This window comes from Arvicola amphibius, chromosome 4 (assembly GCF_903992535.2).
Source record: "Arvicola amphibius chromosome 4, mArvAmp1.2, whole genome shotgun sequence".
NCBI lineage: Eukaryota > Metazoa > Chordata > Mammalia > Rodentia > Cricetidae > Arvicola > Arvicola amphibius.
Window position 1 is genome coordinate 91,822,319 of NC_052050.1, and position 17,340 is coordinate 91,839,658.

Consider the following 17,340-nt stretch of genomic DNA (forward strand, 5'->3'; position numbering starts at 1 on the left):
GGAGATAGTCATAGCCACACACCATTTTTTTTTTTTTTTTTTTTTTTTTTTTAAGACAGGGCTTCTCTGTGTAGTCCTGGCTGTCCTGGAACTTATTTTGTAGACCAGGCTGTCCTCAAACTCAGAGCTCACCTGCCTCTGCCTCTCAAGTTCTGGGATTAGCGGTGTGCACCACCACCCTGGTTCTTGATGTTCTTTTTTTTTTTTTACAGTTCTATTTCTTGTCATTGTGTTACCAGCTCAGCCTTTACTACTCCAAATAGCCAAGACCACTCAAGAGTTTCCCTGGGACTAATATAGCAACACCAGGAGAGATGACACTAGTATCTCCCAGTCTGCTGTGCACCCAATGGGTCTGCTTATATGCCGTGGGGAGGGGTGTTTGGACAATCTTAGCCTTGTCTTTTAGCAATCAATCACAACAGAGAGAAGTGCTCCCTTTGTAGCCTTGGTGGACATGGCTTCAGGCTTATCTAGAATTCAGAGGCTGGTGACAGCAAGAGCTGACGCCTGTCTCAACCCTGGGGGAGGCTCCTTACTCAGCTTTTATCTACGTGTAGTTTGCTCAAGGTGTCTATTGACTGGGCATTCCAGATAGTTAGTTGGTCACTCCGGCTGGATGTGTGACTAACAATCCTTTAGCTCAAGGCGACGGGAGCTACAAGAAAGAGTCCAACAGTTGTCACCTGCCCCATTCCGGTCTTTGCCTATTTATAGGAAAATAAACACCAAAGATGTTTACAAGCTAAAGCTAACTCACCATTAACATCAATATTGCAAAAATGCAGGGGTCCAGGCAGAGGTGGGCCTCCTGCTCTTGAACTCAGCACAGATGGAAATGCCGGTAGGTGGGAAGGGGATGCTGCCCAGGATGGAGGCTCCGCTCTAATTAGATTCCATTTTCCAGGAAGCTCCGAGATCTCCCAAGGACCTGATTTAGGATAAGTGAGACCCAGAAGGCGAAAATGAGACTTCGCCAAAACCTAGGGTTTCCCAGATTGGCCAGCCGTGGGAATTCTCCCTGTCCATTGGCCAGCCACCTCTGACAAGCTACGCTCGGGTTGGTAAGAGTGCCAACGCTAGTCCTCGCGCATGCGCTTGCTGGCTTCCCAGCGATCCCCGCGCGAACTTCCGGCGCCGGGAGCTGGTGGGGAAGCTCCGAGCATCTGGCGGCTCTGGGCGGTGTGTCCTGGGGGCGGGACCGGCGCGTCGTGTCGCGCAGTCTGGCTCCTGCGGATTCGGCGCCCGAGTCGCAGGCCGGAGGAGACGCGGCCGCAGGCGGCTCCTTGCTCTCCGGGTCCCCGTCGCTCTCGCCAGGCTGCTGGGACCGTCCCCTTTTCCCACGTCCTGCCGAGCGACCCTGGTGAGTCCGGGCCCTCTCCGAGGACACCTCCTCGGTCCCTGGAGGATGAGGCTGAAGGCTCGACAAGAGAAGCGTAAATAAAGTGCTTGTAGTAGTGGAAGAATTGTAAATCGCCCGGATGCATCACTCGGGTTGGTTTGGAACTAATGAAGAAACGTTGCTAATTGAAAAACACAAAATCCAAAGTGGTATGCTCATAAGATCTCATTTATGTAAAACACACATAAAGCACTTGTCGATTTTGAAGATAACAATTTTCAGTAAAAGCACAGGGGAAAAATGCGGCCTGTCATGTATGAGATTGTTAGTGACTCAAAAGAAACATGTTTTGGTATATTAACATTCCCTTCTCGTTTTTTTAAATTATGATGCTCATGCTAGCTAGACTGTTGAAACAAAAAAAGGCAAAAATTCAAATTACACTATTGAGAATATTGTGAAGCAGTAGCAACATAAAATGCAAATACAATATGGCAATGCATTCATACATAGTTGTGGAAGAATGGTGTCCATGAGGTATCTAATACCACCCTATATCTGGAGTAAGAAGTTTCTGGAATTTGTAAGGTTTTTTTAAAGATTATTTTATGTTGTTTTGATTGTTTGCCTTCATTGTAGCGCATTATATGCATGCAGGGATTGAGAAGACCAATAGAGGGTGACAGATACCCTGTGATTAGGATTAAAAACAATTTTGAGCCTCCGTGTCGGTGCTGGGAATTTAATCTGCTGCCTCCCAGCAAGAGAAACACATACTCTTAACCACTGAGCCATCTCTCCAGCTCTGTAGATTTGTAAGTTTTCAAATTTGAGAAAAATAACAGTATGGCCTATCAGTAAAGGGACTCAAGACAACATTTATAATTAAACACGATAATTATAACTTTTTTGAGACAGTTTTGCTCTATATTCCATACTGGTCTCTAACTTTGGGCGCTCCGACTTTGTTCCTTATAGTTCTGGAATTTCAGATATATATCACCATGCATGTACCACTACATCCAGTGAAATTTTACAGCCTTTATGATGAAAAATATACCTTAAGAGTAGCTCCGTGACACTGGGTGGTGGTGGCACAGGCTTTAATCTCAGCACTCAGGAGGCGGAGGCGGGATCTCTGTGAGTTCAAGGCCAGCCTTCTCTAAAAAGTGAGTTCCAGGACAGCCAGGACTGTTACATAGAGAAACCCTGTCTTGAAATGCCACCCTCTCCCCCCCGCCAAAAAAAAAGAATAGCTCAGTGATTGAAGCTTTTTCTCTAGATTTAGTTATTTTATGTGTATGCGTGTTTCACCGGCATACATGTGTGTATGTCATCAGCAGAACTGTTGCCCGAGGAAGTCAGAAAGGGGGGTTGGGTCCCCTAGCACTGGAGTTACAGTGGGTTGTGAGCCACCACGTAGGTGCTGGGAGCGGAACCTGGGTCCTCTGTGAGAGCAACAAATGCCCTTAACTTCTGAGCTCCCTCTTCGGCCCTCACTGATTTACATACACACACACCAGGATATCCTGTACCCAGGCTAGCTTCAGACTTTATGTAGCTGAAGGTGAGCGAGTGCTGGGATTACAAGTCTGTGCCATCCCACCCAGTTTAATGTGGTGCTGGACAACCACTGCAACAGCTGAGCTACAGCCGCAGCCGGCTCAGGGAATCAGTCTCCAGACTGCGTAAACATGCTTGATTCTGCTGCTAAGCGTGAACAGTTACGATACATGAAGATAAAAATATGTTCGTATCAGCAGAAGTGCTTCCAAGTGAGTGAGGTTAGGTTTTTGCGGCCCAGATTTGGGGTGTCAGATGTGATAGAGGACTGTGGGTCTGATGGAGATGGTGAAGCCCAAAGAGCATTAGAGGTATGAAAGGCTAAGGTGCCAGATCCCAGACTTTGTTCCAGACTGGTGTATCCCACTCTTCCTCAAATACTGTTCTTCTGCTCTTTCCGTAGGCATGTGTGTCCTGATGCCAGCCCCCCTGTCACCGAGAGCCCCTCTGGGAGACTGAAAGGGTCAGCTCTGGAGCCCCAAGCTAGGGTCGACTTAGGCCAGGGAAATGGCATCCTTCCAGGAGCTCCGAGACCATGCTCCTGGGGAGGAGGAAGGACTTCTGATTGTGAAGGTGGAAGATTGCTCTTGGGAGCAGGAGCCTGCCCAGCAGGTAGACAGCAAGGATTCAGAAGCCTGCCGCCAGCGCTTCCGTCAGTTCTGCTACCGGGATGTGGCTGGGCCACATGAAGCCTTCAGCCAGCTCTGGGAGCTCTGCTGCCGCTGGCTGCAGCCGGAGCTGCACAGCAAGGAGCAGATCCTGGAAATGCTGGTGCTGGAGCAGTTCCTGGCTGTGCTACCAGGGGAGATCCAAGCCCAGGTGCAGAGACGGCACTTTGGGAGTGGCGAGGAAGCTGTCGCTTTGGTGGAGGACATACAGAATCAGTCATTGAAAGCCAGGCCCCAGGTGAAGGGTCCTTTCCATGTCTAGGAGCCTGAAGAGTTGAGGCCATCTTCATGGAAACAAATCTCTACAGGGGACAGGGAAACACTGAGTCCAGGGAAGTACACACACGCGCGCGCGCGCACACACACACACACACACACACACACACACACACACAATCCCAATGCAGCACGGGATGCTTTTCTGAAAGACAAGTCTTAAGTCTAAGGGTACCCTGCAGTCTTGAGTCCTTGATGTAGGGAGCCACTGGGGATATGCTAATGATCAGCTAGGGTGTGGGATTCTGCCTTGGCAGGAGGACTCCCCTCCCCTACACCACACTCACCTTTCTCCTTTGCTAAGTAGCTATAACTTTAGCCTTTTAGGGATTGTTTCTTGCCTCTTGATCAGGAAGTGTCACATTCTTCTCTGATCTTTTCTGGGTCTCCATTTAATCTTTTGCCCTACCCAACCGTTAGGTTCCTAATGGGTGTGTCTCCTACCTCCTCCCATCCCCCTGCCCCTGTCTGGTCTGTGCTAATGGGCTTGTTACTGTTACCACACAGGATGAGCCCTCTGAAGTGGAGCCTAAGGCAGCAGTCCAGGCACTCCAAACTCCAGGGCCTCCCCAGAAGGCAAGGGTACAGAAGCAGCTCCCTGCACCCCAAGAGCAGCACAGCCTTGGTGAGTAAGACTCTGTGATCAGCAGTGTGGCTACACAGGGCCTAGGTTTCTTCTCTACAATTGCCCTGAGGGTAACAGGTACAGGGAAGCCCAGTCACATGAGCACGCGTGTGCATGCATTTGGTGTGTGTACATGTGCAAATGTAGATGAAGCCGGCAGTCTCGGCCCTTGACCTGTATGAAGCTCTGTTCTTTCCCTTCAGCCGAGCTTCCTGTTCTTAAAGAAGGACAAACAGGAGAGACGATGGATGTCTCCTTTGCCTCTGCAGTGCAGGTGAGTTAGCAGTCCCTTTGTTCCCTCAGAGGACTTGGTGCAGTTGAACATATAATTTGACCCCTCCTGTCCCCATTCACAGCTGCCTGGGAGACCTCAGCTGGGTCATAGCTCCCCATTCCAAAAACCTGTGGCATCAGGAGACATCCCTTTCTATTTTTCCCGAGAAGAATGGGGCTCCCTGGACCCTGCTCAGAGGGATCTTTTCTGGGACATAAAGAGAGAGAACTCCCGGAATGCTGCTCTTGGTAAGCAGATCTATGGGGCCCTCTTTCTGCTGTAATCCTGGCTTTTCTTCCCACCCTTCCCTAACCAGGTTCTAAAGCTAGCTTTTTCTGAGTTTCCTCAACAGCCTCCTGTGGTGCTCAAGTGACTGTGTCTCCTGGTTATGTGACCAGCTGACCAGTGTTCTCTGTGCAGCGCCATGCTGAGGGCGCCATGCTGAGGGCGCCATACTGCGGGTGCCATGCTGAGGGTGCCATGCTGAGGGTGCCATGCTGAGGCGCCATGCTGAGGGCTTGGAAGGGCATTTTCTCGTCAGATCTCAGTCTGGTGTGTAGGAATGTTTGTCCCCAGACAGCATTTTGAGATCCAATGAGGTTGATGGGTCTTGTCAGCCACAGACATGCTAAAAACAAAACAAAAGCAAGCTAGCTGCACCCCAATATTTGAACTCACACCCAGTCAAGACCTTTCTCAACATCTTACTTATGTGGCGGCACTGTGAGTGGGCTTGGGGTTCCTCCCCAAGGCTGCTGTGTATTGTGTCTGCAACGCTGGAGCCTAGGGAATGAGGGGCTGCACTAGCTACACCCAGTGGTGCCTTCAGTTTACAGGCAGGGAATGAGCCATTGGCTCCAGCTGTGGAGAGTGACTCTGGCCACAGGTGGGGAACAGTTTCTTTGTAACAGTTTCTGCGGAAGGATCAGCTCAGTGGCTCCCGAAGGCTACCTCAGAGCTCTTCTTTTGCTGTGCTTTTATCATCTTACCATTAAAAAATGGACTTTTAGCCTGGCGATGTGGTGCACGCCTTTAATCCCAGCACTAGGAAGGCAGAGGCAGGTGGATCTCTGTGAGTTCGATGCCAGGCTGGTCTACAAAGAAAGTTTCAGGAGAGCCAGGTCTATACAGAGAAACTCTGTCTCGAAAAACCAAAAATAAAATAAAATAAAAATAAAAATAAAATAAAAAATAAAGTGGAATTTTAAAATAAAATTACATTTTAATATTTTTATTTTGTGTGCAGTGGCGCATGTGTGGAGGTCAGAGGACGGCTTTCTGGAGTTGTTCCTTCCTTTCTCAATGTAGGTTCTAGCAGGTGACTGTATCCATTCAGCCATCTTGCTTGCCCATATGATCGTTTTGTAGGTGAGAAGTCTGGGCCACAGCAGCCTGAATCTCAAAACTTACCGTCCCAGAGTCAAGGGGCACTAAAGAGGCTTCTCCCCGCCTTGCAGGTTTGGGATCCAAAAGCCAGAACAAGAGATCTCCTCCAGAGGAGGCTGTGACAGCATTGTCGGGACAGACTAACTGTGAAGAGACTATGTCCTGGAATCCCGAGGAGGCTGACACCGAGGTCTGGGAGACCAAGAACCCACCACCGAGGACAGCCTTGGGCCCGCTGGTGGTGGCACGTCGTGGGCGGCCGCCCACGAGCAGGCGCCAGTTTGGGGATTTAGTGACTGAGAAGCCGCACAGCTGCGGGCAGTGCGGGAAGCGCTTCCGCTGGGGCTCAGACCTAGCCCGGCATCAGCGAACGCACACTGGTGAGAAACCACATAAATGCCCTGAATGCGACAAGAGCTTCCGCAGCTCTTCTGACCTGGTGCGTCACCAGGGCGTGCACACAGGCGAGAAGCCCTTCTCCTGTTCTGAGTGTGGCAAGAGCTTCAGCCGCAGCGCCTACCTGGCAGACCATCAGCGCATCCACACAGGGGAGAAACCCTTCGGTTGCAGCGAGTGTGGGAAGAGCTTCTCATTGCGCTCCTACCTGCTGGACCACCGGCGTGTGCACACGGGCGAGCGGCCTTTTGGCTGTGGCGAGTGTGACAAGAGCTTCAAGCAGCGTGCACACCTCATCGCGCACCAGAGCCTACATTCCAAGATGGACCAACTCATGGGGTGAGTCGCCAGTGGGACCTGAGCAGTCCAGCAAGGTGGACACTCCCTGTGAGTCTCACGGCCTCTCTTTGTTCCTCTTGGAGAATTCTCTTGCCTGTGACCACTGCCACCCTATGGAAGGGACCCAAGGCCTCTGTACTCTGAACTGGCCTGCCTGCTCCCGGGATCTGCCTCCTGTCTCTCCCCTTCCTGTTCTGGATTTCTCTTCCACTTATTGCCTGGAGCTTCACAGTTTCTAGTTGAGTGTCAGGTGGTGTGAGGCCTCCCGGGCAGGACCTAGGGTTTCTCCCCAGGACCCTCCGGGCTTCCTTCTGTTTCTGTCTACTTGTGCCTTCCTTTGGGGACTGGCCTCCATTCTCAGGGGACTGCTTGGCTTTGGCAAGGACCATGGGCCATTGAGAATTTAGGTCCTGGGTGCAGTCTCAGCAGCTTCCTGGCCTTCACTCCCCACACTCCCCCACTTCCAACCTGTGACCCCTCTTTCCTGCTCCAACCCCAGGAAGCGCCTAGCTGTCGTGCTGTAAGCCCTGAGACACACTGGCCTGCAGGTCTGGAGGTTAGTGGAGGTGGTGGCTGTAGCAGCAGGCTGGCTCTGGAGAACACCCGTTCTTCCAGATACGCGGCCTTGGTCGAGCTTACACTAGCACTCTGTCAGTCAGCACTTTGTACTGACACCTGAGCACTGTATTCCATGTTTTTAGTCTGCATTTTGTGCAGACTGATGTTAACAGGACAGAGCATAGACCCTCCAAAAGGTCTCAGCCCGGTGGGGTTCAGAAGGGTTTGAATAAACATGGACCTTTTCCTTGAGACTGTCATTTTTTTTTTTTTTTAGCTGGCTTTTCTGAGTTAGGGGCATGGGAGTTATCTTTTGGCTTGTTAACACTGATGGTTGGGGTCTATGCAGTCACGGGGAGAGCCACATCTTGTACCTGCAGTCCTGTGACTGACTCTCCCGTGTCAGTCGGTGCAGTCCTGGTTTGGAAGAACAGGAGTCAAGCATGACTTGAAGTCTGCCAGGTCCTCCTTCACTTGCAGTGGTAAAGTGAGCAAGGGACTAAAGGGGAACTGACCGACTGAATGAGGGGACACACCTGCTGCTCTGTGGGAACAAGAGCTCAACTGGCCCTGTGTGAGCTTGAAGTTGTCAGAGGGGTTAATCAGCTAAAAGGAGTCCAGCTTCTATTACCAGCCCCCAGTACAAGCTGGGGCCTCACTGAGCTGGTGGTGCCTGGTCGGGCCAGTCACTCCTTGTCTGATCTTGCTGATCCTCTAGGTTCATTCTGTCAGACTTAGGAGAGCCTCTCCTGGGGATAAAGACAAGATGTTCTGTCCCTTACTAAGTGATTCATGTGTGCCAGCCTTTGTCCCCAGGGTCCCTCCTCTGCCAGCCCCCAGTATAGCACATCTGCCTTGTGGTCTCAACCTTTCCCATTTCCCACCTGAAGCAACCAAGGCCATACTGTTGACTCAGAGGTTCCAGACAGCTAGCTATTCCTGCCTCTGTAAGCTCTGCACTGCTGTATGCTTGGACTTTGTGCACAGTCGCGTGGAGGATAGGGTGAAAAGGATGCTGGGAATAGTATGGGCTGTAGAGCTGGCAGCTCCCTCCTAAGGGAGACACGTAGGTGTAACACGATCAGATAGGAGCATGGGCCAAGGACTAAGAATAGAATTGAGCTTAAGCTTGTGGCTCAGGTGGGAACACAGGAATGCCAGCCATGAAGTTATCAGCCAGAGCTAGAGAAGGGAGCTAGGCTGGAGGAGTGGAGCCCAGGGTTACCAAAGAAGGGCAAAGTCCAGATGGGATCATAGCAGTTCATAGGAGGCAACATGTGTAGAAAAGGGCAAGGATCAGGCCCCAGTGTGCTTGGGACCTGAGCCAGAGAGTAAGCTCTGGGCTTGGAGGAAGCCCTACTGGGCCTCATGGCCTTCCTGGTGTCTGGGACCCTGCAGACGGCTGCACAGTTGGCAGATGCTTGGGACAGCTTGGGAAGAAAGGTAGTGGGATGCTCTGCCTGGCTCAGTCCATTCTCAACGCCCAGCTGGGCTTCAGCCCAGCATAGCTCTGACTTTCCTTTCCCAGGGAAAATACAGGGTGCGTGGTTCAAGGGTAGCCTTGGTACTCAGCAGTCCCGGGGTGTCTGCGGCTGCAGCTGCTGCCCTGGATGGTGTGTTCCAGGCTCTGGGCTTTGAAAACTGTGAGAAGAGGAGGGTCTCAGTCCAGGTGAGACTCACCTTGCAACCTTCACCCTTTGCCACAGTGCTCACCTTTAGCTGGGGCCTCACCAGACTTTGCCTCTTTCTCCTAGAGCTTCCACGAGGAGCTGAGTTTGTTCCGGGAGCAGCTGGGTATCCAGAGGGGTGCTGTGGGGTGTGCCCTTGTGGTCTTGATGGCCCCCAGTGGGCAACTGAGGCGGCCACAGCTGCTGGTTGAGGAGCTGAGTCGCTGTGGGGCTCTTCAGGGTTGCCCCAAAATCTTCCTGTTGTTCTCTAGTGGCCTCAAGGGTGAGTGTCTAGGCAGTGACCCCAGTTCTGGGAGGGAAAAGGGAAGGTGGGGGATGAGCAGGAAAGCTGGGACCTTCTGGCTTACCTACACAGCCCTATGGTGCTTCTCCCTCAGCTACCTGGGAGCCTGAAGCTTTCCTCACGGGTCTGGGGGAAATCTGCAGCCATCGTCCTCACTGGTCACTGCTGCAGCTGCTGACAGAGGTGTGGGGGGACCCAGAAGAAGGGAAGGCGGGGCCTGTGTCTCCCTGGCTCCCCAGAATTAAATTTATGCACACTCTGTTGCATCTGTTCTGAAAACCTTTATCAGCTACACACATGCATGGGCTGCGGGACATGCCTTCACACCTACATGGGACCACCCAGACTCCAGACTTTCTCTACATCCCATGCCTTTTTCCGAAGTAGGCCGTGAAAGTGGTGTGCCCTCCCTGGTGGGCTGGCCAGTCTCACTGTCATTGTGCTAACTCCCCTTGTGCTCCTGGTATCTACAGTGAAACTTCTGCCTCACCCTTTGACACTCAAGCAGGCAGTGGCTGCTACCCTGTTCTGCCAAAAGGGCCTTGTGACTGAGATGGGGGTTCGGTCCTGAGGTCTGAACATCTTGCTGGGCAGTCCAGTGGTGTCTGAGTGACATAGAAATGAGAGCTGTGGACCCCAGCTCTGCTCCATGGCTCCCTCAGCCTAGCACCGCCTCCTCCACAGACCTGTGCTTCTCCAGGGAAGGTCCTGCCTCTGTGTGTATTAATCCCTAGGGTGAGATAATGAGCTTGAGTATGAGTCAGAGCCTAGGTCTTGCTTAAGTCCAACCTGACCTCTGTGTTCCCCTCTACCTCCCTGATTTGTGACCTCCAAAGCCTGTAGTAGCTCTGAGCAGGCTAAGTTTCCCCTGGAGCCAAGATCCTGACACTCTGCTTAGGGTGCAGCCCACGCCCATCCCTTAACAGCATAGCTCTCTGAGGCGTCCTTAGGCCCTGCCCTCTCAGCTCTTTTGCAGAGTAGCTGAAGAGTCTGCTGGGGATACCTACTGCCCATTCTTTAGGACCTCCTTGCGGGGGACCCTGTGTTTGGGAGATGTGGAGCCCTGGGGGCCAGAGGTGAGAGGTTAGTCCTGTGTGGACAGTTGCAGGTTGGGTGGAGGCTGAGAGAGATACAGGTGGGGAGAGGAGGAACTGGGAGTCCCCTCAGCCCACTGTGTGTCCCTAACTCTCTGTACAGTCAGACTCCAGACCAAGTGCACAGTATGACCTGTCTGGGACCAGGGTCGCCCTCCTACTGGCTGTGATTCAAGACCGGCTCGGGGCACAGCATGATGTGGCAGCACTGGTGGACCTGTGCCAGGCCTTAGGCTTCAAGGTCACCTTGAGGACAGACCCTACGGCTCAGGTCAGGGGAAGCCCAAAATTGGTAGTGCTTGGAAGGAAGGGTACCCCTCCCCTAGGACCCTGGAGTTTTCCTTCCTAGGTTTCCCCCTCATCACAGGCAGGAAGTACATCTATATGTCTAGCCTCCGACTTCCTGCTACAGGAAAATGACAGTCACTTCCCTGCCTTGGGAAGCCTGCTCTCCAAGGTTGAGGCTGAAGAAGTGGCCCCAATCCCATGGAGGGCAACCAGAGGCTGGTTCAGACCTTGCCCTTGTCCTCACCACTTTAGGCATTCCGGGAGGAGCTGGTTCGGTTCCGGGAAAAGCTGGACGCTCACAAGGGCCCTGTGAGCTGTGCCCTGCTGGCCCTGATGGCCCACGGGGGGCCACAAGGGCAGTTGCTGGGGGTTGATGGGCAAGAAGTACAGTCCGAGATGTTGGTCCAGGAGCTGAACTGCTGCCAGGCACTGCGTGGCCGCCCCAAGGTCTTCCTGCTTCAGGCCTGCCGTGGGGGTAAGAGGCCCTGCCTCCAGCCCAACCAGCTCTCCTGGCTTTCCTCTGCCAGTCCTTGCCCCCCCCCCCACTTCCCCCTACCTCCTCCAGGAAGCCTGCACACTAGCCTGTCCTTGCCCCTCTCCATCCTCTCCACAACCTTGAGCCTGTATGACTACTGCCAGCTCTACAAGCCTGCCCCACTATTAATATGGAGTCTGGATCACCCAGAAATATCCTGAGGTACCACTGAGTAAACATATCTGCCCTCCTCCTCCAGGGAACAGGGACCCTGGTGTGGGGCCAAGAGCTCTCCCATGGTACAGGCACTGGCTGCGAGCACCCCCAGGTATCCCTACCCAGGCAGATGTTCTCCAGGTTCATGTTGATGCCCCAGGTGGGTCTGCTTCCCTTCTAGAGTCTGGGCTTGGCACACTGGCGGGAATCAGTCCTGGCAGACTTCCATGACTGTTATCTTGGGTTCTGTTATCATCTCTGCCCCTTCTTTGCCAAGACTCAGGGAGGGAATGTCTCTTTAAGCCGCAAGGGACCTGACTGAGCCTACCAGTTTGAAGTCAGCAAGGAGAACTCGCTTCTCTGAGTTCATACAGTCCGAGTGCTGTAAGGCTTGTGGTTTTCCATCTGTCTTCCTTCCCTGCACTCTTTCCACTGCCCTGTGCTGCCCTTGAACCAGAGATGACAAGACCCGAGGCAGGTGGAGTCCCAGGATGCCGGTAAAGGGAGTTGACTCTTTTGCAGGGAGCACCGGCCAAGCAGACATCCTTACTGTCTACTCAGCTGCTGAGGGTAAGAAGCCCGTGGTTGTTGCTAGACCTAGCTTCCTGCCCTGAGACCTGGAGTGATACCTAGATACCCAGAATACCCTCTGCCTGCCTGTCTCACTCCCCCCACCCTCAATAGGCTTCTAGGGTTGGGATGCTAGAGGGAAGGAGCCCAAGACTGACCGACTCTCTGGCCTCACTCCCTGACATAGGCTGTGTGGCCTATCGGGACGAAGAAAAGGGCTCAGACTTTGTCCAGATGCTGGTGGAGGTCATGAGAGCCAACCCAGGAGGAGATCTCATTGAGCTGCTGACTGAGGTGTGAAGGGCCAGGACAAAAGAGATAGAGAAAGTCTGGGTTGGTGGTAGTGTTCCCTTTACCTCCCACTTGCCCCAGGGAAAGGAGAAAGTGTGCTAAGTGTGCTAGCTCTCTCTGTCTCTCTGTCTCTGTCTCTGTCTGTCTGTCTCTCTCTGTCTCTCTGTCTCTATCTCTCTCTGTGTGTGTGTGTGTCCCTCTCCCTTTCTGTCTAGAACAATAAACACCTTTATTACTAGGAGGGATCTCAGGCCCACACAATATGAAATGATCAAACACACAGGACACTTTGATCAGACCAGCTCAGCAGATATACATATGGGGTGGGAGCCTTTCCCACTGGGTGAGAGCAAGGAACTCATGTTAAACCTCTGGGGCAGTGTGAGGCTCAAAGACGATTAAGTAGTACTTGGAATTTTAGGCTTGCAGAACGAGACAAGAGCCGGGTGTTGTGGGGGCATGCATGTAGCTGGAAGGTAGCGTCGGAATCTCCGAGTTTGAGACCAGCCTGGGATACATACATAGTGAGATTGTCTGAGAAAGCATCCCCTCCCCCACAAAGAAACCGCCAGCAGACGAGGACTGCGGTGGCTGTGCCAGACTGAGCCCCTCGGGCCCTAGCTGAGTGTCACTCCTCAGGTCAACAGGAGGGTGTGTGAACTGGACGTGCTGGGGCCAGACAGTGATGAGCGGCGCAAGGCATGCTTGGAGATCCGCAGCTCGCTCCGGCGCCGGCTCTGTTTATAGGATTGGCAGTCCGGCTACTTCCGCTCCATCCTCCTTCAGCGCTCTGTCAGCGTTGCAGCACCTTGGGTGTGGGAGCTCAGAAGCGTGCAATAAAGAACTGCTGTGCTCCGGGAAATGCATGCTTTCTCTGAAATAAGTGAGATAAAGTACCTGGCACTAGATAGAGGAACAACTGTGTTCCTGGGGACCAGAGGTTGGATTGGGGTTTGTGCCTCGCGTCCGGGACTATTGAACCTAACAGGGCTGGTCGGATATGCTGGGAGCGGCCTAAGGAGAAGAGTCCTGGGAAGGACCAGCTCAGGGATCTCAATTTTTCCCTGCCAGTCCGCGGTGTGTGAGTTCCTTAGTCTCCACCTGACTCGGCACCGAGGTGCCGGAGAGGCGAGCCAAGTCCGGTCGCAGACTGGAAGAGACCATTGCGGATCCACCAGTGACGTGATGGCGCAAGCGCATGGGCTGTCCCTGATCCTGAGTTGAGGGCCAGCAAGTGGAGGAGGAGATCAGAAAGACGAGCCTCTCAGATCCGGAGGGGTTTATGCTGGCGGACTGCCCAGGAAGGTTCATACTGATTCAAACTTAAGGCTCCCAAGCAGCTCTCACTAAATAGTTTAGCCAAAGGGGCGGGACCTTTTTCCGGTTAAGTAAGCATGCGCAGTAGGTTCTTGAGACTGCCTTATAGAGAGAGCTAAGATACCCGCCGTTGTAGGGCCGCGTGGCCTAATGGATAAGGCGTCTGATTCCGGATCAGAAGATTGGGGGTTCGAGTCCCTTCGTGGTCGCTGCAAGCCTACGATTTTTACAAAACCTACTTAAAATTCTCCCATTTTCAGATTTGCTTTCTTTTCACCCCACGGCTCGGAGGACGCCCTATTTCCAGCGTGCTTGTAATCTGCAGGTGAAGCTAGTTTAAACTAGACTATGAGCAGTGACTAAGAGCAGTACGAATTAGCCCCGGGGAAAGGAAAACAAAAGGTGCCAGATTGGGTTGCTTGCAGCAGAGTGGGGAGTTGTCCAAGAGGAAGCCAAAAACACTTGGATTAAAAAATTCAGTAGGCAGCTACGATGAGAAACCCTGTCTCCAAAGACCAAACAAGACTAGGCTATCCGGTTGATTGCACAATGTGGTGGATGCAGTTGATGTCACTGAACAGGACGTCAATTAAAGCAGTAAATTTGGTATGTATATGTCCACAGCTCTAAAATCCGTGAAAAAAATCTAATAGATTAGGTTTCTTACGATGCGAAGGTGTCCTCTCCAGGAACTCCCACCCCGCATTTGGGAGTTGGAGGCAGGAGAGTTAAAGGCCAGTCTTGTTTCAGCAGCAACAACAAGCCGTTTCCTTACAGGTCCAGGGTAAGGTCCTGTAAAAATATAAATTTTTAAATAGCAAGAATATGTCCAGGATTGAGTTGACATTTCTCCTGGGATGTGTGTGTAGGGGTGTCTCCATTCAAGGGATTCGGTGTAATCGGAAACGTCTTTCATCCCCGCAACTCCCACGAGAGCCACTTAAAGGCGAGGGCCGGAATCCAGCTCACGTGGCACGGAGCTGTGCGGAGTCGTTTGTTCTTTAATGTTATAGTGGTTTAATAAGGCTTGTAAATATAAGTTAGATCAGTTACACACCACACACACACACACACACACACACACACACTCGAGATAAAGGAGAGTCAAAAGGACATGAAGGTAAATGTAACTGGGCTGGAATGCAACCTCAAAAAAAACTTATTATTATTATTATTATTATTTTTGAGGATGAGGATATCGAGTAAAACATATAGGTCAGCTGTATACTCAAAAAAGTGAAGATCTGTCACTATCAAGTAGCATTTGGTCAAAGAGACAGAGGGAGAGGACCAAACAGGCCGAGCACAGGGCACTCTCTCTGGACAGGGAATCGGCACCGCAAGGCACCGCAAAACATGTATTAGTGTGCCGGCTCCTGTATCCTGCACCGCAAACACGTTTTCCCTACCCGCCGTCACGGTTCAAAGGGCACACTCAATATTTGAATCTTGGACACCTTGCACACAGACGTAATACCCACTCTAGACCAATGGGCTAAGATAGAACCAGTGATGTAGTTTTCAGTTTCTTCTTCAAAGTGCGGCCCCTTTTAGATCCCAGGGGTGCTCCGGGGCCTTATTCAGAGTTAGAGCCTCGCCTGAGAATGGACGCGAAAATCTGGCAAAACGGCAGCGATTTGCGAAAAAGTAGTACACACATTAAAGGGACATGGAAACATCGGAGGGAAACAAACTAGTGGAGGATTCATACTTTATCCTTCTCGTCAGCCCCGGTGGCCTAATGGATAAGGCATTGGCCTCCTAAGCCAGGGATTGTGGGTTCGAGTCCCACCCGGGGTAAGAGTGCTGTGTTTTAGACACCTGGAAAACGAATGTTAAGTATAGACAGGATTTTTGACATACTTTTAAAGTTAGAGGTAGTGTTGTGTTTTTAAATAAAAGCAAGCTAACAGTTTACAAAATAATTTCGTTTGAACTTTTTTGTTTGTTTTTTGTTTTTTTCGAGATAGGGTTTCTCTGTGTAACCCTGGTTGTCCTGTTAACTCTCTCTGTAGATCAAACTGGCCTGGAACTCAGATCCACCTGCCTCTGCTTCCCCAGAGCTGGGATTAAAGGCAAAATTGTTTTGTTTTTGTTTTTAAATAAACACAATTATTTAGAGATCAACTTCCATGACAACGGATTAGTTTATAAATTATAGATTGGGGCTTAGAGTCTATATGTGGCTCAGTGGCAGACACAAAAGCACAGAAGACTATTTTCTTAGCTTTAGTACATGTTTGAAATAGATAATAATTTTGTATTTTAAAATCTGTATAATGCGTGGCTTCATCCTTAGGGTAAAATTTTCCCAAAATACAAGGGTTAATCTACTGTAAAATTGGAAGTTTCTGACGCATTATGACCCAGGGAACCTTCCAAATTAATTAATTAATGCTGCCTTTCACATGAAGGCCTCCCTGAGGCTGCCGGTTCCCCTTACTTGTGATTCTGCAACGTGCGGGGTGAAATTCTACTTTGTCTGTTTCAGCAAGAGCAATCCTGTGGCCACAAGATGGAGGTCTTGGAGGTACGGAGGTCTTGGAGGTACGAAGGTCTTTGGGGGTTTGGCCCTGACTTTTTTTTTCTCAATAGTTTACCCTGAGATTGGCCCTGACTTTCAACAAGACACACTTGTTTTAGAACAATTTATAATTTTTATTACTTAAAAAAAAAAAAAAAAGGTTCAAAACAAGGATGGCGGTGGTCATCTATAATCCCAGCATTAGGGAGGGGCAGAGGCAGGTGAGTCTTTTAGAGGCCGGCCTGGACTACATCTCGAGTTCCAGGACAGTCTGGATTGGAACCTGCTTTTAAAAATCTGCTAAAAAAAGAAAAAGAAAGAAAAAATAGCGGGGGGGGGGGGGCGCTTCTCATATTTATTTCGCTTTCTGACCCTGTCCTTTCAACATTTTCACAATGATTTCTACTTTCTAAAATGGAAAGCAGACACTTAGCACAGGTGGAGCCCCCATAGATTCTGCCAGAAACTTGTTTTAGACAGTCTCGAAAGGACTCCGTTCCCACAGCACGAGGGTGTTGGTGCTTTCCCGTCTTTATCCGCGTATGGGTAAAACAAAGCCGTCACGGGGGTTCGAGTCGGCCTCGTGTGTTAGAGGCTGCATTGCAGGAGAACCCACCTTTCTTAGTTCCCTTCCTCGAAGCACCGTCCCGGATGGAAAGAGGTCGAGCTTCTTGAAGTCTGTGGAATCACCCCCTAGTCTTGGGAGTTTCAAGAAGTCCAGGGAGGTGTTTCCCCTCTCCAAGCAGAGTCCATAGACAGGGTCCAGAATGTTCTTCGTATTGTACCTGGAACTTTTATGTAAATATGATATACTTGTAAAGTAAAAAAATTTATATAAAATTTAAATAAAAAGAGAGGGAAAAACCTGGCTGTCCCTCCACAGGTTTCTAATTCTGTAGCGCTGTATATGAAATACTCAGCTATGAGCACAAGTTCCTGCAGTAAACAGACTTCTGCCCGTTTGCAGATTTCATTGACAAAACAGCTCGCCCAACGTGGGGCTCGAACCCACGACCCTGAGATTAAGAGTCTCATGCTCTACCGACTGAGCTAGCCGGGCGGAGATATTAAGCCTCTTCCCTACAGGCCTCTTAGAATTCTTTAGAACCCCAGGGTTCTAGAACAGATGGGTCTTGTTTGGGCTTTGTAGGATCAGTATCTAGCCTT

General features: G+C 51.0%; 2 protein-coding genes and 3 non-coding genes across 7 annotated transcripts; 4 read left to right on the forward strand and 1 right to left on the reverse strand.

The window, feature by feature from the left end:
• The first annotated feature begins 1,155 nt into the window (after positions 1 to 1,155).
• On the forward strand, positions 1,156 to 7,174 carry Znf213 (zinc finger protein 213). Its single transcript, XM_038327543.1, has 6 exons — positions 1,156 to 1,363; positions 3,309 to 3,811; positions 4,357 to 4,474; positions 4,678 to 4,748; positions 4,831 to 4,996; positions 6,206 to 7,174. The coding sequence occupies exons 2-6, from the start codon at positions 3,413 to 3,415 to the stop codon at positions 6,871 to 6,873; spliced, it is 1,422 nt and encodes a 473-aa protein (XP_038183471.1). The 5' UTR covers positions 1,156 to 1,363; positions 3,309 to 3,412; the 3' UTR covers positions 6,874 to 7,174.
• A 553-nt stretch (positions 7,175 to 7,727) lies between these two features.
• On the forward strand, positions 7,728 to 13,194 carry LOC119812697. Of its 3 annotated transcripts, none has more exons than XM_038327544.1 (11): positions 7,729 to 8,870; positions 8,956 to 9,096; positions 9,182 to 9,377; positions 9,493 to 9,581; positions 10,364 to 10,481; positions 10,600 to 10,763; positions 11,033 to 11,255; positions 11,515 to 11,631; positions 11,994 to 12,041; positions 12,229 to 12,335; positions 12,972 to 13,194. In XM_038327544.1, the coding sequence occupies exons 1-11, from the start codon at positions 8,796 to 8,798 to the stop codon at positions 13,077 to 13,079; spliced, it is 1,386 nt and encodes a 461-aa protein (XP_038183472.1). In that variant the 5' UTR covers positions 7,729 to 8,795; the 3' UTR covers positions 13,080 to 13,194. The 3 variants fall into 3 exon arrangements, 2 of the variants coding, with proteins under 2 accessions (XP_038183472.1, XP_038183473.1); XM_038327545.1 differs by having other exon boundaries at positions 7,732 to 8,870; positions 10,364 to 10,474; positions 10,596 to 10,763; XR_005285115.1 differs by lacking the exon at positions 12,972 to 13,194 and having other exon boundaries at positions 7,728 to 8,870; positions 11,929 to 12,041; positions 12,229 to 12,328.
• Positions 13,195 to 13,785: 591 nt separating this feature from the next.
• Trnar-ccg lies at positions 13,786 to 13,858 on the forward strand. Its single transcript has one exon. It is a non-coding gene; the product is annotated as a tRNA-Arg (tRNA).
• A 1,518-nt stretch (positions 13,859 to 15,376) lies between these two features.
• Trnar-ccu lies at positions 15,377 to 15,449 on the forward strand. Its single transcript has one exon. It is a non-coding gene; the product is annotated as a tRNA-Arg (tRNA).
• Positions 15,450 to 17,160: 1,711 nt separating this feature from the next.
• Trnak-cuu lies at positions 17,161 to 17,233 on the reverse strand. The gene has a single exon. It is a non-coding gene; the product is annotated as a tRNA-Lys (tRNA).
• Positions 17,234 to 17,340: the final 107 nt, after the last annotated feature.

Coding starts and splice junctions, on each gene's coding strand:
- Znf213 (XM_038327543.1), top strand. CDS start 3,413: ATGGCATCCTTCCAGGAGCTCCGAGACCATGCTCCTGGGGAGGAGGAA. Junction 3,812..4,356: donor CATTGAAAGCCAGGCCCCAG/GTGAAGGGTCCT, acceptor GTTACCACACAG/GATGAGCCCTCTGAAGTGGA. Junction 4,749..4,830: donor CCTTTGCCTCTGCAGTGCAG/GTGAGTTAGCAG, acceptor CCCCATTCACAG/CTGCCTGGGAGACCTCAGCT.
- LOC119812697 (XM_038327544.1), top strand. CDS start 8,796: ATGGCCTTCCTGGTGTCTGGGACCCTGCAGACGGCTGCACAGTTGGCA. Junction 11,632..11,993: donor GGTTCATGTTGATGCCCCAG/GTGGGTCTGCTT, acceptor ACTCTTTTGCAG/GGAGCACCGGCCAAGCAGAC. Junction 12,336..12,971: donor TCATTGAGCTGCTGACTGAG/GTGTGAAGGGCC, acceptor GTCACTCCTCAG/GTCAACAGGAGGGTGTGTGA.